Source organism: Danio aesculapii, chromosome 9, assembly GCF_903798145.1.
Source record: "Danio aesculapii chromosome 9, fDanAes4.1, whole genome shotgun sequence".
Classification (NCBI taxonomy): domain Eukaryota; kingdom Metazoa; phylum Chordata; class Actinopteri; order Cypriniformes; family Danionidae; genus Danio; species Danio aesculapii.
Genome location: NC_079443.1, coordinates 23,256,131 through 23,278,660, shown reverse-complemented (window position 1 = coordinate 23,278,660; position 22,530 = coordinate 23,256,131). Strand labels below are relative to the sequence as shown.

Below are 22,530 nucleotides of genomic sequence, written 5' to 3'. Positions count from 1 at the left end.
TGCGTTTGGTGTTTTTAGGTGCAGAGATGCTTAATGCGTGAATGCATCCTAATTCCGCGCATGCATTTTGCTGTGAAAATTGGTCACATGACATCAATTTTATGCACCTGCACAAATGCTCCCAAAAATATTTTGAGGTCGCATAGATAACATTTCGGGCGCATATGCGACCAAAACGGTCACAATTTTTCTAGCCCTGAACGTTATTGAGCATGTTTGGGGTAAGATGAAGGAGGAGGCATTGAAGATGAATCCAAAGAATCTTGATGAACTCTGGAAGTCCTGCATACCAAATGATCAACTTGAGGTCAAGTTATTTGTTGTTCCTAAAATTGGATAGGCATAACATGGTGGGAGTCTTTAACACTGTTTTATAGAATGTATAACTTCAATTATATACACTAGAAATTTACTCATCATTTACTGACCCTCCACATGTTACTTACATGTTTATTTATTTGTTTGATTGTAATGTTTTCCTGTATGAAATTGGTTTATGGTGTTATTTCGGCAGTTGCACTGAGCTGCTTTAAAAAAAAAACAGAACAAACAAAATAGATAATTTAAAAATTAAAAATTTTAAATAACCTTCAAGAACTATGACAATAATGCACATTGTATGAATATTTCAGAAACTGCATTTGAATATTAGCAGTATTGAATTCAACCAATTTTATTGAAGTTCTTTGAAGGTGACTGTTTAAAATATACATTTTAATGTCATTTAATTTTTTTGACAATGACACATTCAAAACATCATCATAAATGAATTGTTAAATGCAGTACAAGAGTTTCATGGTGCTGCATAACATATACTGGGGGTGTGAATTACAAAGGTGCATGTTTAATAAATGGTGTTATAAAAAATCCTTGAACCTGCTGTTCATGAAACAGTGGGAACCCTGAGTAAATGCATCAAATATTCTACTGTACATTAGTAGTATATTGATCAGCTGTGCGTTTGTGTTGCAGGTACTCCTCTACTAGTGCGCAGCAGCAGTGATTCCGCTCTTGGAGCTTCTCAGATGGAAGATATGAACGGCAGAGCGATGGTAAAACTAAACTCGCCCATTCAGCCTCTTACATTTCAAACACCACATATATGTCTTTCTGAAAGCACCGATCTCATGTCATCACATGAGAAGATAGCAGCCACAAACTATTATTAGAGACCACCATTGTGTCTAATGATCAATCAGTGTGTTTGCCATAAATACTTAGAACCTTAGACCTTGCTAAAATCATCAGAGGACAGATAAGCAAAACGTACAGGTGCTGAGCAGCTCAAATTGCAGTTAAAAGCACCTATTGATCATATACGGTGTGTTTCATGCTTTTATTTAACCATTCTGCCATCGTCAATACATTAATCAGCTCATTCTAGCAGTCAGTTAACAGAGGTTTATAGATAGCATTAGAAAAAAATAAAATTCAGTCATAACTTATTGCAATTTCTTACTATGCTGCGATAAGACAGCCTTGCCCTGAGTTATTTAGCTAAATAATGTTTCTTGATTAATTTTACATGACATTTAACTTTTTATATGGGTTTTGTTCTACTAGTATAAATATTTGAAATAAAAATTAATTTGTTTTTTGTTTTTTATATTAATTTTGTGGTATTTCTATTTATTTACATATCAATTTTTTTCTCAGAATGACATTTTAATGGATGACTTCTGTGTCATTGAAAATATTTATTAATAAATATTTCATTTATTAATTTGCTCAAAAAAGTTATTATTAAGAAAATGAATCCTGTCTGGAAGGCCTAAATAAAAAAGGAAAAAGAAAATAGTAAAAATAAAAAAAATAAATTAATTGAAAAATAAATATATAAATTGTAAAATAAATGAATAAATAAATTGAAAAATAAATAATGAATGAATGAATGAATGAATGAAATCTAAATAAATGGGTAACTTTGCTTTTAAAATAACATATATATTATAACATATAAATAAAAGTTTTTATATTTATAACTTCATATTATTATATATTAATTACTATTGTGTACAAATGCTGTATGAAAGCTGCAGTTTGGGTTTTTAAGCTACAACTGGTTTTTGGTGCTGTTTTCAAACATGGTTCCAGAGACACATGACCTTAAATAATAACATTGAGCTGCAAACATACTTAAACTAAAGCCTTTTCAGTGTATTATAATATATTCCTAATGAAAAAGCATTTTTATTTTTTCCCCTAGTTGTTTTGCAGAAGGTCTTTGTCTCAAGGTTTCCATTAAGGCTTCCAAAATCCGAAACCAGCAGTGAAACATTGATTCGCTATTTAGTGTTCTTTTAAAAGGGTCCCTCCTCTTTTGTTGCGTTTTCATTCATTTGCTCATTTTCCCCTGCTTCTCCTTCAATAAAATGCTCATCTAGAATAGCCCCAATGTTGTGATGAAATGGCGTATGAGCAGGGCTGTATGAGCGTGACTGTGTTGAATGCATTTATGGAGCTTTGTGGAGTTAGTGAAGTATGGCCATTTGTTTCTCTCTCTCTCTTTCTCTCGTTCTCTCCCCCCTGGTCTGCTTAATGGACTGTCTCGCTCTCCCCCCGCCTGCTTAATGGACTGGCTCAGAATAGATGGAGTTTTTTATGATTACCACTCTGCTCATTCAGAGCCTTTTATTGGAGCATCGTGGATGGCTTTAATGCACTTCACCTCTCTTTCTTTCACTTCTCTCTGTAGGTCCTCATTCTTGTTCTGAATTTCATTTTTTGTGTCTTTCAATTTTGTTTCTTTTTTTGCTCTACTGTGCTTCTCTTTCATTGTAGCTGACCACAGGTTTACAACCTGTATGGGCTGCGTGTGTGTGTGTGCGTGCACAAGTCTGTATAAACAGTCTATATAGTATGTATGGATATATGAATGTAATATACGTATGTAAAATCAGTTTTTAGGTAACGGATATGAGTGTGACAAAAATCCTGTCTAGTGTTATAATATTGTATAATGTATTATTTGTATAATATTATGGTTTTCATTATTTAAAAAAAAACTACTACTACAACTAATAATAATAATTATTATTATAATAAATCTAAAATATTTATTTAATATAGGGCCGACAGGTGCAGTGGGTAGCAATCAAGAAGATATCTGGTTCGAGCCCCGGCTGGGTCAGTTGGCATTTCTGTGAGGAGTTGTCCATGTGAGCATGAGTTGTTTCTGTGAGCATGTTCTCCCTGTGTTTGTGTGGATTTCCTCCGGGTGCTCCGGTTTCCCCCACAGTCCAAAGACATGCAGTATAGGTAAATCGAATAAGCTAAATTGGCCGTAGTGTATATGTGTGAATTCAAGTGTGTATGGGTGTTTCCCAGTGATGGGTTGCAGCTGGAAGGGCATCTGCTGCGTAAAAACCATATGCTGGATAAGTTATCAGTTTATTCCATTATGGCGATACCTGATAAATAAAGTGACTAAGCTGAAAAGAAAACAAATGAGTAATAAATAAATAAATAAATAATTAATAATAATAATAATAATAATAATAATTTATATTAGTATTTTTTATATTATCATTATTATTATTATTATTATTGTTAATATTATTATTTCATTTTTATTGTTAAAATATGTTTATTATTATTAATAAAAGGTTACTATTTTTTTCTAACAAATTATTAGGAATATTGATAATAATAATAATAATAATAATAATAATAATAATAATAATAATAATAATAATAATAATAACAATAATTGGTGGTTCTTTTGGATGTAGTGAACCCTCATAAATCAGGGACTAAGCTGAATGAAATTAATGAATAATAATAATAATAATAATTATTATTATTATAATTATAATAATAATAATAATAATAATTATTATTATTATTATACAATTTTGTTGTTTATTATTATTATTATTAATAATGTTATTATATTTCTTTATGCTAAAAAGCTGCAGTTGATAACATTATTTATTTTCAGTCTGCAAGACAGATTTTCTGTCTTCAGAATAGAGAGATTGTTTTTAGAATAAAACTTATTTTATTTTTACTTGACCACATAAAACTCAAAATCGTAGGTCCTCTGAAACTGGGCTTTATTTTTATTTTTTGAAGCATCTTGGCATTTTGTCTTTTCAAGGCTGTTCATGCTTTACATGTTACATGTCGTGGCTTAGTGATGGATGTAAGTAAGTGTCCAGCAAACAGCACACTGAGAATTAATTAGTTTTTTCTATGTTTGACTGCTTTTACATCCAGTGAATGATTTATAAAGGTTTCTGTGTTCGCCATGCCTGTTATGAACTGAGATCAGAGCAGAAGCATTCCTGCAGTATCAGGTGGCATGAAGGATAATTGATGCGTCTGATGAAAAATGCAACTTTTGTCTGCACACCCTCAGATGGACAGGAAACCTCCAGCATGACACCCAACTTCAACACCAAGATGACAGATAAAGCCTCAGGAAATGGACTTCCCTCCAGAGTTGAAAGAGCCCAAATGTGTATTAAAGTCCCCCTGAAATCAAAATGAAAGTTTTTTTTTGGGTGTTAGTATCAATATGTAGTTTGCTTCGAAACTGGAAATAAATCACATTCAACCCCTTAACAATCATCCCAGTTGAAAATGGATGGATGGATGGATGGATGGGATCAGGAAAGGTCTACCATCTGGGACTTGAACCTAGGAGGCAAAAACAATTTTTGTGTGTCAGCAAATCGACATACAAACTGTAAACACTTGTATGTTTATGAAATTGAGAACTGATAATCAAGACGGTGTCAATCTGACCTCTTTCAAGTTTATAAGTTGTAACACTGAGGGAAGGAACAACAGTAACAGTGATTCTGAAAGCCTGGGGATGAAAATGCATTGGACAAACATTCACACAGTCAGCATGTAGGCAATTAGGATATTCAAAGTTAATTATATTGCACCTAGTTACAGTTTTCTATATGGTGAATGGCACAAAGTGTATTATGTAGACTATCACATACATCAGATGGTGTACATATAATTTTCAATGGATAAATGAAGCCATGCAGTATGTTGCTCGCTCTTGCCCATGACATTGTAATACTGACATTGAGTACGTTTACACGGAGACCAATAATACGATTAAGACAATACTCTGATTAAGAGTCTACCATGTAATAAGCGATTTTTGATTAATTTAATCCGATTAAAGTCATAATCGAACTAAACAGAAATTGGATTAAGACATGTGCAGTATGCCGATTTTAGTTGCATTTTTGGAGTGCGGTACAGACATGTAAACCTTTGTATTTTATATTATTTTTGCGACAGGATAGTCTATACACACACTGTAGTTTGACACTATTCTCTGCACCTACCAGGCAGTGAAGGACCACAGACACCTGCATGGCGAAATGTGGAGGTTGTTTTTCCATACGGCGTGTGGTATCAAATTCCCTTAAAACAACACTCTTCCAGCAGTTCAAACTCAGGCAATACCTTGTTTTTTACGGGGGGCATGCAGGAAATGTTCCTGAATGAAAGTGAAAGTGCCAAACTGCAGTTAAAATCAACAAATTAAAAATTAAACACCCGAAATTACATGAAACTACAGAGTAAACGTGGATAGCGTGGTGACGCAATGACTTTATTCGAACTAGGTGCAATAACATGTAAAACAAGAACATGAAAGGAACATACAAATAGCAACTCATGTAAACACCTCTTATTCAGATTAAGGCAAATAATTTGATTGCTGATGTCCATGTAAACATAGTCACTGTAAGACCCTCGACCACTGGACCACAAAACCAGCCATAAGAAGTACATTTTTACAAATTTGTGGGCCAGAGTAACACACATGAGTTGATGCAGACCCCCTAAAACATTCATTCATTCATTTTTATTTTCGGCTTAGTCCCTTTATTTTTCAGGGGTCACCACAGCGGAATGAATTACCAACTTATCCAGCATGTGTTTTACACAGCGGATGCCCTTTCAGCTGCAACCCATCACTGGGAAACCCCCTTAAACATAAAATACTAATTTGAATTACACTAAATGCTATATTTTAAAACGTAGAAACAGTGATAAACTCAACATTGCTGTAAAGACTATGGAATATGGATATGTTTTTTTTTTTTTTTAAATAAAACACTATTAACAATTTTTTAAATGGCAATTAAAAAATGTCTTCATTCAGATGAAATTACATCACACATCGAACAAAGCTGCATATTTTAGGGCACTTCGAGGGACATTTAAAGGATCTCCCTCTCTTTCAAGGGGTCAGGAATGTGACGTGGACTGCAGATCTCTCTCACACACACACACACCTTTATCAGTGTTCCGGACCACTCCACAAACATCCCAAACAGAGGCTCTTCCTCCCTGTGCAACCTGACTCCTGCTCTTCGGCCTTGGTCTGTCCGCTTGACCTCTGTCGACCCCTTTTTGTTGTCCCGGCCTTCTTCCTTAGATATTCATTACACATTAAAGCGTTTTTCTTGGGTGCCCTCACACCTGCGGCCATCCCCATTTCCTCTTCCCTTGCGCTGCTCCGTGCTTCCTTCATCTCCTCCTTTATCGGCTGTATATGATTTAGCAGGCGACTGTGTTTTCATTGTATTTAAGAAGCTTTATTTCCTGCAGGGCTTACAGCACCTGTGGCACAACAGAGATGGAGGCTTTCTGCTCTCTTTCTGTCAAACGCACAAAGTCGCAGACGTACCTTTTTTATTTTTCACAGATACACACATAGATAATAGGGTGTGCAGTGGAATATGGAAAAAGTATTTGGGCCAGATGGTGGGCTGATGCTTTTACAGTTTCGCCTTGTTTGCGCTTGTTCTATGTAGAGAGAAGAAGCTTGTCATGCATCGCTAGACTTTTCTTACTAATGATATAAAGGTCCACATTGAGAGGCAAGCAAGATTTTCAAGCGCCCATATCAGAACATTTAGACCGAAGAGCATCTCATATGACCAAACTTCAGTTTTCTTAGACTTATTGATTTAAAGTTTTCATAGTAATATTATTATTATTATTATTATTTGAATAATAAATCTAGTGTAGACCTGGAGTGAGTTTTTACTAAGTATGCATTACTTAGTAAAAACTCACTCCAGGTCTACACTAGATTTGCAGCTGATTTGTTAAAAGTGATTTAATTAAATATATTAAATAAATGTAAAAATTGAATCTGTTTTTATTATATACACATGTTCTTTCAAACATGTATGACCTTCTTTCTTTTATAGAACTATTGAAAAATGCTGGTAACTATTTTGGTTACCCTTTGAAAATAATGATGCGTTTTTTAAATTATTTAAAATATTCAATACATTTGTCCATAGTCTTTGCTGTCATAGCCTAAATCATTATGTGTAGAACACTTAGTTTTGAATCAAATATATTTATCAGAGGTGCAAATCACTTTTCTTTGCCAAAAATGTATCGTTTTCATCTTGGCAAAGGTCATTCGCATACATCTGGAGAAATGGCTTGATAGATGGATTTCATTTTTGTATTTTGAACCCATTTCTACATCAAAAATATTATTATTATAAAAATTATATCTAGCATTCAGTATATACCTAGTTTATTTTAAACTAAATTAACATAAACAGGGTTGAAAATAGCTTGAGGGATTTAAATGGAATATGAAAACTACATTGACTAATATTTAGCTTAGCTTTTTTATATATATATATATATATATATATATATATATATATATATATATATATATATATATATATATACATATTAATGACAGCAATAATTTAATAATATTTCACAATGTTAGTGTTTTACTGCATTTCTGATTAACTTACTCTGGCCATTTTGAGAAAAACCCAGACTGTTGAATACACTACCTGACAAAAGTCTTGTCACCTATCCAAGTTTTAGGAACAACAAATAGTAACTTGACTTCCAGTTGATCATTGGATATCAGAAGTGGCTTATATGAAAGGCAAATGCCTCTAGATTACACCTTTTTTTTACCAAAATAATATGTGATCATACCTTGATTTTTAATTATTTAATTTAGACTGTAAGGTCTGACTTTGCGTGGACAAAAGTCTTGTCACTAAACAGAAATAATGTACAGTATAGAATATAAAGTCATGGTGCAGTGGAAAAAGAATGAATATTGTGTATGACTCCCATGAGCTTGGAGAACTGCATCCATCCATCTCTGCAGTTATCTGGAATGGCAAAGAAAGCGTTCTTGCAGGACTCCCAGAGTTCATCAAGATTCTTTTTATTCATCTTCAATACCTCCTCCTTCATCTTACCCCAGACATGCTCAATAATGTTCATGTCTGGTGACTGGGCTGGCCAATCCTGGAGCACATTGACCTTTTTTGCTTTCAGGAACTTTGATATGGAGGTTGAAGTATGGGAAGGAGCGCTATCCTGCTGAAGAGTTTGCCCTCTCCTCTGGTTTGTAATGTAATGGGCAGTCTTGATATCTCAGGCTGTTGATGTTGCCATCCACTCTACAGATCTCTTGCATGTCCCCATACTGAATGTAACCTCAAACCATGATTTTTCCTTCACCAAACTTGACTGATTTCTATCAGAATCTTGGGTCCATGCGGGTTCCATTTGGTCTTCTGCAGTATTTGTGGTGATTTGGATGCAGTTCAGCAGATGATTCATCAGAAAAATCTACCTTCTGCCACTTTTCCAAATGATTAACTAGAAGTCAAGTTATTATTTGTTGCTCTTACAACTGGGATCAAAGACAAGATTTTGTCAGGTAGTGTATTAGTTTGCGGTATACAAATGAGATTTGTACTGACTTCTTAACCTGATAAACTAACCCAATAAATACAGTGATTAGTTGTTTTTCAAAGCTCCAAAATCAGGCTATATGAAACACAAGGCATTTGTTTGTATAATTGGTCATTAATACTTTCTTATTTGAATTGTTGGGCTAATATGCTTAGGGCAGACCTTTAAGCTGCACTTCTGAGAGCTCAAATCTCATTCTGTTTGGTTCTAACTGTGCTTTGGTCTCCATTGGATTCAACTAGTTTAATAACTTGAAAGTGTAATCTAAGAAAAGCCACTTGAATCCAGCATAGAAGATATTCTTCCAGTGTTTATTTGCTTTTAAGTGCCTCAAGATAAAACACTGAATATCTTAAAAAGATTAAGTACTGTTCCTCATCTCTGGCAAATAACTTAAACCAGTCAGTCATCCGGGAGTTATATAAAGTGCTATTTTGAATAAAGTTTACACACCTTCCTGGACTTTCCTGTGCATGTGCGACACATACCATATGGCTTAATTTGTCACATTATTATCAAAACTGACGTTAAAAATGCTTTCAGTTTAAATAATGAGATAAGGGTTTGCAACCTTGGAAACCATCACTTGCAGATACATTTCTTCAGGTATTAGCCACAAGAGACAGATATTCATCTGGGGTGTATTTTTCCTGTATGTCCTAGTCTATTTTTATGAATGTTTAAGTCCCCTAAGAACCAATTAGATATGTGGATTTGTTTTCATCTGTGCTAGTTGTTATGTTGGTGGTCTGAGTGTGAACCAGGGGAGCTCACCCTATAGAGAGGGTCAGTCAGCAGTAAAGTAGTCTCACCTGGGATCAGTGTTCACTTTGAGTGAAGATGTCCAGTGTCCACTACGTAAGACAATCTCTGTATTTTAATTTAATCAAGTAAATGTTCAGTGTAATTAACTTTTTTTCTTTTCTTTTCTTTTCTTTTCTTTTATTTAGTTTTTTCATGTTTTTTTAATATAAAAATATATATATGAAATATAAATAATTATATATATATATATATATATATATATATATATATATATATATATATATATATATATTTATATATATATATATATATATATATATATATATATATTTATATATATATATATAAATATATATAAATATATAATGCGCAGCCTCTGCTTTCGGACGTGGCAACCTTTGAACTTCGGTGAAGAAAAAATCGGTTACGTCACTCCCCCGCCACACGATATACAGCCACATCGTAGTGCTACGAGTGTGATATTGCATTTATACAACAGTTTGACGGCGTAATCATGTGTATTAAAAGGAAAATCAAACACAGAGAGTCTCAAAACCCTTTTGGAAGAGGAACTACTTCCTTCCACCATTCCTTCACATCTGCAGCTGACATCAGAACAGCAGAAACCATTGCTCATTCACTAACAAAACTTTAGAGCTAGTCTTTGAACGATTCTCTAGCGTAATGTCTAAAGTGATGACAAAACAGGTGATTTTGCTCACATTTTAGGATTATATGCCAACCCAGTCTACAGAGATTTCCCAGTGTTTCTCTGTTGCAATGGGGAGATCACAATATTACTACAGTATGGTATAAAAACAGCACTACAACATACAGAAGAGAGAGAACGACTTTGAAAGTTATTTACCTGTTTAATAATGATTTGATCAGCTGTAGTTTGAAATTACGCTGTTTTTCTCTTAGGAATTATTATGCAGTCTCTGTCGTCATATTGTGGATGAACATCATCAACCGTCTTAGCTCGAAGACAGACTTATGGCCGCCGATGCGTTGTTTCTCAGAAATTGTAAATATTTTCAAATAGGCTCTATCCTTTTAAATAAACTGCATAGTTGCAATCTCAACAACTACATTCTCGACTAAAAAAGCCTCAAAAGTACATTATGTTGCCCAACAGCTGCAATATTTGTCAAACTGTGGTGTCCTCTGCTTGTCGCTATATGTGGGCGGAGTAATACACAAGGGTGAAGAGGCTGGACCAGTGTTGTTACTGGCAGAATATCACATGGCTATCAGTCAATAAGATTCAAGAACCTGACAGAACTGTTGTGTACTATATACATTTATTTTTATATTATTTATTTATTTTTTGTACGTTTTTCAGCTAGTGGTACAACAATCACAAAACTAGTTATAGTTCGGATCATATTATGGTTTTGGAGTCACACATCCCAGTTTTTACACCGTCTAATGTTCATTCATGTTCATGTTTTAATCCTGGTATAACTGAGGTATTGTTTTCACATGCACTGTGATCTCCTTTATCTCTGCTCTCTCTCAAAGAATCTGATGGCATATGAGCCTGTTTTCACCCAGCTTTACACACTCTAATCATCATCAGTTATGTGCCTCACACACACTAGAGCAGGTCCTATATCTGATAGAGCCCATAAAAAACACTCCAGTGAGCTCAGATTCATATATGTAAATTATTTAAAGCTACATTGTATGCAATGAGCTGTATTTTTAGTAACAGTAAAGAAAATGGTGTTGTAATGGGAGAAACAGTAATTACTTGTTACTGAGAATAAACAAAACAAAAAAAAATTTTTATTTCTATTGATGATGTTATTCCCATCACTATTCACAACTTGTTATTTGTTTTTGCTTTTTTTTTAAGCTGGAAAAAATGACCCTTTACCTGAGATTTTGTTTTTGTAACTTTTTAGTTTTTTGTTTGAAGGCCAACTACTTAAAAAAATATATATATTAACTTTAAATTTGCAAACAAATATTATTATTACACATGGTGTCTAGTCTGGACTCCCTAGGTCTACTCTAGAAGAATTACCTGCTAGCTCAGAATTCAAAGGCAGTTTTTAGCAGAACACCAAGTCTTCTCGCCTTACCAGATAATGACCATTTTTCCACATCTGCATCCAGCAGGATTTGTAGCACAGGTTCAGCTGTATCGGCGGGCTCTACAATATCAGTTATGCTGAGTGACCGGTGAAGCCGAACCCCTCACATCGCCACTCTGTTAAACATAAATGAAGAAATATGGCAGTATTAGTTTCACGTTCATCTCAGCCGTGAAATTTAATTTGTGATGTCACTGCAATGGTAGTCAAAGGACCGCAGATGACCTCAGCGCACTCTGAAAGACAGATTGTTTAATGCTTAGTGCTCCTGTTAGACTGTTAAAGGGCCTATATATATATATATATATATATATATATATATATATAGAAATATATATATATATATATATATATATATATATATATATATATATATATATATATATATATATATATATATAGAGATAGATAGATAGATAGATAGATAGATAGATAGATAGATAGATAGATAGATAGATAGATAGATAGATAGATAGATAGATTTTTTTTTTTTTTTGCGCTTTGGTAGAGTCAGTAAGTTTATATGAATGTAAGGTACGGCTGTTGAAGTGGTCAAAAATAAATCACAATCAGTGTTTTCATATCTGTTGATATAGGTAATTATCACAATAAATTAAATCTCTATATCAGGAGTTCTCAATGTTTACATTAAAAGGTCAGAATCTGAAATTTTATAAAGGTCAAAAGTTTGGAACAATTGATATTACATAACTTGTTTTAGTAAATACCATAACATGCATCACAAGTCAACACTATTTTTCTTTAAATAAAGTGGCATTTGCTCCAGTTTCCCCCACAGCCCAAAGACATGTGGTATAGGTGAATTTGCTAGGCTAAATTGTCCGGAGTGTATGAGTGTGAATGAGAGTGTATTGGTGTTTCCCAGAGATGGGTTGCAGCTGGAAGGGCATCTGCTGCGTAAAACATATGCTGGATAAATTGGCGGTTCATTCCGCTGTGGCGACCCCGAAATAATAAACGGACTAAGCCGAAAAGAAAATGAATGAATGAATGAAGTGGCATTTTCATTCAAAACACTTTAAATATTATGCAAATGAGGCAAAACCACTACTATAAGTGCATTTTTGTACAAACCACAACTAAAGGTAGGCCCAATAGTATCTGGATGCAGCCATGATGATGCAAGCTGATATTGCATATCTCAGAGATGAAAATGCTGGATTATTTCAACTCAAATGTGAGTAAAATATGGACAAGACATACAGTTGGGATTTTTGACATTTCAGTAATGATTGGTACTGAATCAATACTTATGACAACTCTAATGTGAACATGTTAATAGGGAAAGATACCGAAACGGTCACATTGGTTTTACTGTTTAAATTCAAGTGAATTCTATATTGTCGTGGCAATTTGCAACTAATGTGAATTCTATCGACACACCGCTGCTGGCACAAGGTATAAACCAGTCATCAGTGTTTTTTTTGCACATGTCTGCAAAAAAATAAGTGTTTGTAAGCCTCTTTGTGATGCCAGTTGACTTGTGTCTGATTAGCATGGCCTCAAACTCCCTTCTGTAGTGTGAACTCTCTCTCTCTCACATGCTTCTTTAAAATGACACTCAAAAGGGATACATGATCTCAAATTAAAACGGCTCTGCTTTTAATCCAACAGCCTCTCATTCACAAACCCCCAATTAACATCAATTTCTCTGTCTCGCTTTCTCCCTCTCTCACTCTGCCTCTCTCTCTTTCAGCCCATTGGGTGTAATTAAACTGGCACTTTTCATTGATGAAGGCTTATGTACAGCTGGAGGAGATACGTGTTTGTGTGAGACAGAAAGAGAGAGAATCTGAACAAAGGAGCCAGTCAAAGAAACCCAAGAAACGTGGCAGGAGACTTTTCACTCCCTGCTTTTTTTTTTTTTTTTGTAATTTCCAAGTTAACAAATGATGACCACGTGTTAAACATGTAGTAGCTGCCAAATGTAACGTAATATCCACCCTTTCCTCTGAGTATTTGAGAAGACTGACGTTTTTTTCTTGGTTTTTAGAAAGCATTTAATTCATGTTTTACATAATGTTAAGACTAGTTTAATTTCCCCTGCAGATAGTATTGAGCTTTATTAATTAGTTACATCAGTATAACCCACATTTACATAAGAACGATGAGGATTTCAATCAAATGCATATGGCACAGTGCTACTCAGCTTTGATAGTGCTTAGTATTTAACTAAGTGCATATCTCTCTGACTGCATCTATGCAGCTGATAATGTAGACTTAATGTATAGCTTCATTTAAATCGGCTATTGTCGGTTGTAATCTCTGTAATCTCAATAAGAAGCTTTTATCGTGGCTATTGTCATGTTAGTTGGTTTTCGATTCATTTTAATATAATGTGGATTCATTTAATTTGGCAATAAGCTTCTGAGGTGTTATTCGCAGATCTCTCTCAATAGCAGAAACTGAATAAAAAAGTAATGCATGGCTTTTGTAATTGGTTCCATTAGGCAATAGATATGAATAAATGAAGAGGTACCCTGGATTTGAAAAGCAATTGTACATTTTTAATGGATTTCTATTTTATATAAAGCTATGCTATAATACAAATTTACTCCCATCCATCCATCCATCCATCCATCCATCCATCCAAGTAATTGTCATGAAAACTCTCTAGATATTTAGTGTAGTAATAAATGCATATGACAATGTTAAGGTATGGTGGTCTTGGTGAAGTAGATCTACGCTGCTGCAGAGCAAGTACAAAGACTACTGTCAGTATATTCACAAACACGCAAAACATATTGGAGTCAGTTCAAGCTCGTGATACTTCACACATTCACGTACGTAAACAAATCCTGAACAGAGACTGGCAGTACCTGTTGACATTATAATAGATTGTGACCACGTTGACGTGTCGAAGCAACGGAACGAAAGCCGACCATGCTTTCTTTTATAATGTCTATGAGCAGTACATCAAATGTATAGACACACACACTAAACAGCAGCAGGGCAAAGATGAATCCACTGAATCCAGTCACAGGTTCTCAGCTGTCTGCCACATTTTGTCTTTATTTTATGCACTGTTTGTCATAAAAGTAGCTTAAACGACGGCATTCTGTATTTAGCTTTTCGCTTCTGTGGTGCCTCTAAACTGTCAAAACACCTCTCAAAGCGCTTTATCGGATGCAAAAAGCAGAAAAATTTAACCCGGTTAATTTTTTTTTCAAAAAGTTTCAGAGGCAATGTGTCAATACGATTGACACAATGTGAAATCAATTAGATTATTTTTACGTGCAAAAATTAGTGATGAAAATTTCGGATTCAATGTGAAAAAACTATTACTCTATTCATTCGTGCATCAAATTCGCTTCATCCTCCCATCAAATTCACTTCAATACACGCGGATTTGTGTCATGGGTGGGACTTATGTCTGTCTGATAACTTTAGCTTCATTGCTAAATGGCTAACATGGATTTTACTAAGAGAGTATGTGTTTATGTGCTTTAAGAAGGCTGAAAAACAGCATAGATTTGTTCGATGCCGTGTCTGAGTCCACTAGATCCTTTCAGAGGTTCACCCAGCTCTGTGAGTTTATCAACTCCCCCAGAAACTGTACCTCTATGATGGAAGCTTTCAGTGTTGCGTTCGACTGAGCCAAGCCCAGATTGATGAGCCATTGTCCAGTTTTGGCAACAGGATATCCTCTCGAGACACAAACAACAGGCACTAAGTCATAATCACGCCCCTAAAAGAGCAAGCTTCTGTGTGGTTAACATGGCGTGAATCTTCTCTAAAGTTCAGATTTTCCATCTTGAGCGATTCGTGCTTTAAGCGTGCCAAATGTGTACGCTCAATTCGTGCCGCTTCATTCGTGCCAATTGTATCATTCACGCCAATAGCACCGCAGTATGTCTATTTGTGTCTTTGTATTGACTTAACATGTAACTCACTTGCGCATGACGGTTTATCCGCGTCCTGTGTGAACTCACCATAAGACTATATTACTGCTAATGCAAACATAACATTCTTGTAACCTCCCACCAAAGCTGGATAACACACTAAGCACACATAGTATTCATATATTTCTGAGTGAACTAATTTTGGCAGATTTTCCTATTCATGACTAACAACAATATGGTGACTGATATTAAACATCAATGTGACAGTTTAATTGTATTGTTGAAGACATTTCTAATTATTTTATGAATGGAACACGACTCTTAAAAAGCTGCTTTGGAACATTTTAGAACAGGACTTTCTATCTTTTTGACCTTCTTTATGGTATCTCACAATACTTCACCTCTATCTGTCCGTCTTTTCTACAAGGCCCGTGTGCTCCGGCTGCAGGAACATACAGGGTGTCCATAATAAGCGAGTGTGTCGGAGAAATGACAGGGTTAGAGCTCACTAATGCACTCACAGTTGCACCCTTCGATACTGCAAACCAGCAGAGATGGACACAGAAAGGGAGAGTCCACACTACTCTAAACCTGATTGAGGTAATAGGCCTGTGTAATTGTTCAGATTGTCACTTGCCCTTTTCGGCAGAAGTAAGTGGTTGAAAAAGAGAGAAAAGCGGCCCTCAAGTTTGCCCTCGCCTCCCACTGAGGAGTGCAGGCAGATATTTGAAAGTTTTTTAGAAAAATGCTCTTCTCTCTAAAGACAAAAGAAGTGTTGAACTAACCCATTTGGAAGGATCTTAAAAGCCAATTTGGTGGGTGTCAGTGATCCAGAATTTCCCACTGACTTTATTTGAGCTTTCACAGGCCATTATTTTTAAGTGATTTTGAGATGTAATTAGTTTGGACGCAACAATTCTTTCGGATAATTATTGCCTCTTTATGCCAGCGTTTAGGTGGTCATCTTTAACTAATGGACATTTAATCACCACTTAATATCCAGTACATTAGTCAGCCAGAAACCCACAGATTTTGGTTCAAACCAGCTGATATCTTTGCAGTGGAGTTGAAACTTAGAAAACTATTTATGAACATTTTGTAATTTTTTTTTTTAAATTAAAAACATCTTCCATGTTCTGATTTTTATATGCTAGCTAAGCATATAACTACAACTAAGACTTGAGCACGTCTGGAGCACAGAACATCATTACCCAGCAGACACACAACATAAGACATTAATATTATGTTAGATTTAGGTCACCAGCATCTAAGAACAGTGCTATTTTGACGTCCAATAATGACACTGATATTTTGCTGATTTTTAGATTGTGTTGGAACGTGACCATAATCCAACGTCGAGGTAACATCTTAATCCAATGTCATATTGATGTCGAATACTGATATTTATCCGTCAGGTATGGCAACCAAAATCCAACATCCGATAGACGTCATAGTGGTAACGTCCACACAACGTCAAACTGTAACATTATAAGACTTTGATATTTTGTTGTTTTAGGTTGCGTTGGAAAGTAACCAAAATTAACATTGGATTTTTATTTTCACCCAATTTTCATTTCCTCCTCAAATGCAACATCCCATGACGTTGAGGTACAGCATCAGTCTGATGTCCTGTGCCTGCTGGGTAGTCTCTCTCAGGACATCGCAGGTCTCTCTCAGGACATTGCTAGTTTCTCACAGGATATCACTAGTCTCTCTTAGGACATCTCTAGTCTCTCTCGGGACATCACTAGTCTCTCTCAGGACATCACTAGTCTCTCTTAGGACATCTCTAGTCTCTCTCGGGACATCACTAGCCTCTCTCAGGACATAACTAGTCTCTCTCAGGACATCACTAGTCTCTCTTAGGACATCTCTAGTCTCTCTCGGGACATCACTAGCCTCTCTCAGGACATAACTAGTCTCTCTCAGGACATCACTAGTCTCTCTCAGGACATCACTAGTCTCTCTTAGGACATCTCTAGTCGCTCTCAGGACATCACTAGCCTCTCTCAGGACATCACTAGTCTCTCTCAGAACATCATTAGTCTCTCTCAGGACATCACTAGTCTCTCTCAGAACATCATTAGTCTCTCTCAGGACATCCCTAGTCTCTCTCAGGACATCACTAGTCTCTCTCAGGACATCTCTAGTCTCTCTCAGGACATCACTAGTCTCTCTCAGGACATCTCTAGTCTCTCTCAGGACATCTCTAGTCTCTCTCAGAACATCATTAGTCTCTCTCAGGACATCACTAGCCTCCCTCAGGACATCACTAGTCTCTCTCAGGACATCTCTAGTCTCTCTCAGGACATCTCTAGTCTCTCTCAGGACATCTCTAGTCTCTCTCAGAACATCACTAGTCTCTCTCAGAACATCACTAGTCTCTCTCAGGACATCACTAGTCTCTCTCAGGACATCACTAGCCTCTCTCAGGACATCACTAGTCTCTCTCAGGACATCATTAGTCTCTCTCAGAACATCACTAGTCTCTCTTAGGACATCTCTAGTCTTCTCTCGGGACATCACTAGCCTCTCTCAGGACATAACTAGTCTCTCTCAGGACATCACTAGTCTCTCTTAGGACATCTCTAGTCTCTCTCGGGACATCACTAGCCTCTCTCAGGACATAACTAGTCTCTCTCAGGACATCACTAGTCTCTCTCAGGACATCACTAGTCTCTCTTAGGACATCTCTAGTCGCTCTCAGGACATCACTAGCCTCTCTCAGGACATCACTAGTCTCTCTCAGAACATCATTAGTCTCTCTCAGGACATCTCTAGTCTCTCTCAGGACATCACTAGTCTCTCTCAGGACATCTCTAGTCTCTCTCAGGACATCACTAGCCTCTCTCAGGACATCACTAGCCTCCCTCAGGACATCACTAGTCTCTCTCAGGACATCTCTAGTCTCTCTCAGAACATCACTAGTCTCTCTCAGAACATCACTAGTCTCTCTCCGGACATCACTAGTCTCTCTCCGGACATCACTAGTCTCTCTCAGGACATCACTAGCCTCTCTCAGGACATCATTAGTCTCTCTTAGGACATCATTAGTCTCTCTCAGGACATCCCTAGTCTCAGGACATCCCTAGTCTCTCTCAGGACATCCCTAGTCTCTCTCAGGACATCACTAGTCTCTCTCAGGACATCATTAGTCTCTCTCAGGACATCTCTAGTCGCTCTCAGGACATCATTAGTCTCTCTCAGGACATCACTAGTCTCTCTCAGGACATCAATAGTCTCTCTCAGGACATCACTAGTCTCTCTCAGGACATCACTAGTCTCTCTCAGGACATCATTAGTCTCTCTCAGGACATCACTAGTCTCTCTCAGGACATCAATAGTCTCTCTCAGGACATCTCTAGTCTCTCTCAGGACATCAATAGTCTCTCAGGCCATCATAGTCACATCGTCTTGATTTCTAAAGCACTTTTACAGTGTTGATAGCGTCAAAGCTGCTTTATCTCGACAAAAAAGGAATAAAAGCCATAACAATATTTCAGGTTGTAAAACCTTCAGTTTATCAGGCAGGCAGCAGATTAATGGTAGATTACTGGTGTGGATCTAGTTAGATCAAACATACATTTCATACAAACATGACGATTGACTTACTGTTTACTTACCTTTCAGTTGTTCCAAATATCTTTGGGTTTTTTCTTCTGTTGAACACAAAAGATATTTTTGAAGAAAGCTGGAAATGACGGATATCTGTAAAAGGAAAAACAAATACTATGAAAGTCAATGTTAAAGTCAGTGTTTACAAAGTTTCAGTGTCTATTACTCCTTTTAGGATACTGTAAATTCAAATATGACTATGCAGTGACATTGACATTCTGGAAATTGTTAGTTCTTCAATTTTGATCATACCTGTTTCTTCTTTTTTAGTTTACGTTTCTATTTAGATTGTTTCACGTCTCCTTTTTGAAGCGTTTCTGGTGCATGATTTGTCACCTGTGTGTTTATTTGTCCCATCATCATCATTAGAACTGTGGCCCTCTGGGAGGATCTCAGTCACTGCTAATTGCTCTGGGAGTATTTTTTTGTATCTTGAACCCTCTGGGTTTAATAGTCACTAAGAAGTGATACTTTAAATGTATCACTTGTTAGTGCTCTGATTCTTGTCTTCCTGTGGGGGATGTTTGAGTGCTTGTTTGATGGTAAATAACACCACACTTCCTGTGAGGAATTAGTTGTGTATTATTGACAGAGCTTCACAATGTGTTTCTGGTTCACCTGCTGTGTCAAGAGAAAGGAAAATAACTGGACAAAGCTCTTAAACATAGATCCAATTCATTGTCTGACTGAGTAAAGTTTAAATCTTCTGCTCTTTTTAGTTTACCTAAAGGGAAATGTTGCCATTGCTTGCTCATCATTAGTTGTTTATTTGGCCATTGTTTTATTCCCTGTATTTGCTATCTTCTGTGAAAAAAAAAAATCTGTTATTATTTACTCACCCACATGTCATTCCAAACTAGAGCTGCACAATATATCGTTTCAGTATTGATATTGCAATGTGCACATTTGCAATAAACAAATCGCGGGATATGCAATTGAGTCAGAATAATAGTTAGACAGGAACCACGGAACACCTGCGTAGAACACTTTGTAGAGTCACTGCAAAGTTACAAAAGAGTGGAAACATTATTAGCATGTGTTTCAGGCCTGTCACTGAGAGCATTTTGTGAGTTTAAAACATTAGGGAAAGGAAATTATAATGTTTGGAGTCATTAATTGTATTTAGTTATTTTTTTGATGAAGACTATACTGTGTTATTTTACAATTGCACTTCTATAAATGCTTTTCTTAAGATTATTGTCTTATTTCTAGTCTAAATACCTAAATTTCAAATTGAAAACTATGTTATTTTACTTACCCCATTGGCATATTATTTAGCTTATTTTTTACTTTTTATTTCTGAAAACAAAACAATATTTTACTTGTTTAGAAAATGTTTCTTGATTTAAGAATTTGAATATTTTTGAAAAGCATTTTTTTACATTGTGATTATTCAGTTTCTCAACCTGAATACTGTTAGGCTGCCCAGAAAACAGCAAATGCAGCAATTCCAACCATCTGGCACCATCGCAATATATATCACAGAAAAATAAAATATCACAATATCAGCTTTTCTCAATATTGTGCATCCCTATTCCAAACCTATGAGAAATTTGTTCATCTTCTGACCACAAGATATTTTTTAATGAAATCCAGGAGCTCTTTGATCCTCCATAGACAGTAACGGTCCAGACTTCTAATATTTTTCCTAATTTCAGAACCTCAAATTAACTTATTTCAAAAGGATGTATGCCACGAAAAAGGACAAACTTCATTCAATCTTTACTGTACTGTAGTAAAACATGGCCTTTCTTTAAAATGGTTCAATTTAATCATTAACATGCAATTGAAAAACCAAAACAATACAAATTTCAAAACAAAACAAAAAAAAAAAAAACTGAAAAATGTGTTATATGTAATAACAATAGAATGACATAAGGAGAAATACTGTACTGAAGAAATTCTGTACTGGAGAAATCCAGGAGAATGAAGTTACAGTGGTCCCTTGCTATAACGCGGTTCACCTCCTGCTACCTTTTTTGACATGCCTTTTTTTACAGCACATTGTGCTCTGCGTCCTGATTGGCTGTAGACCATTGTCAATCAATCTCCTCCGTGTCTCCTGTACAGTACAGAATGCGTTCAGCTTGCCAAATTAACATAAATCTTCAATCACTAGCAGTGTGAATTCCAACAAGGATGCAAAAAGAGTTGTGACTGTCCACAGCAAGACCATCATAAAGGGGGTCGCACACCAGATGCACCGCGCCACCCAGCGTCATACATTTTAGAATTGTAAACATAGGTTTCTATGAGGATACGCACACTGACGACACAAGTTGGTGGCTGTCTGCGGTGCCCAGTTATGATGCAGGCACTTCATATTTCTGCCGCACAACAGAGTGCCATCTGAATTATTTAATTTTAAATAGCATGCAAATGTGCATGTCTGGTGTGTAATACTTCCAACTGTCATGTACGTGGCACATCAGGCGTGCAACCCCCTTAAGGGGCTGATCACACCGAACACAACTTTTTGTTCCAAAAACGCGAGGCGCACCACACTGCCTTTTTTGTTGACGAGAAAAAAAGCACAGTGCGTTTTTTTTATGTTGCTAGGCAACTACTGAATCAGCTGCGTAACTGTTGCTGTTAATATTAATATAATTTTTATATTTTATAATATTGTGATATTATAGATTTGGGACTCACACAGCACCGGATAACTCAAAACAGCAACCACTAGTCTCTTCTCCATCTTCAAGTCTCCGTTGTTGTCTTGACAAGTGCAGGCACCTCAACGGAAACCCCACCTCTGCTTTAATTTGATTGGAGAATGAAAAAGATGCGACTTGCGTAACAAGCCTTTTGCCCTCAAAGTTTACTTTTTTTCAACTGTGAGCGCACAGCGCGCAAGGACAAAAACGTGAGGCGCAGCAGGCTGTAAAACTTTGAGAGTGTTTAAACGAGAGAAAAATGTGAAAATGTTAATGCCTGTTTGAGAAAAGTGTATAACGTGTGTAGTGAGGGGTTTTACAGCCTTAAAACATCTATAATAAGTAGGGCTGTGCAATTAATCGAATATTACAGTGAAGATGCTTAAAGCACAGTTTGTTTCATATTTTTGTTCTTTTGTAATTATTTCCCTTTCCTTATTTACAGGGAGGAAAATAACTGTAAATATATAGTTGAAGTCAGAATTATCAGCCCTCCTGAATTATACGTGACCCTTTTCCCCCAATTTTTGTTTAATGGAAAGATTTATTTTCAACCCATTTTTAAACATAATAGTTTTAATAACTCATTTCTAATAACTGATTTCTTTTATCTTTGCTCTGATGACAGTAAATAATATTTTACTAGATATTTTTCAAGACACTAGAGAATTTAGAAAAAAGTTTCAAAATATTTAAACATGCTTTTATTCTAGCAGAAATAAAACAATAATCCTTTCTTCAGAAGAAAAAATATAGGAAATACTGTGAAAATATGCTCTGTTAAACATCATT

The 22,530-nt window shown here is 35.9% G+C and overlaps 1 protein-coding gene across 1 annotated transcript in view; it reads left to right on the top strand.

The window, feature by feature from the left end:
- The window catches only part of pard3bb (par-3 family cell polarity regulator beta b), a 641,621-nt gene that overhangs the window by 136,062 nt on the left and 483,029 nt on the right, over window positions 1-22,530 (top strand). Inside the window, exon 5 of the mRNA XM_056465228.1 lies at window positions 973-1,052. Within this exon, the coding sequence (XP_056321203.1) occupies window positions 973-1,052 (80 nt within the window). The remainder of the gene's footprint in view (window positions 1-972; window positions 1,053-22,530) is intronic.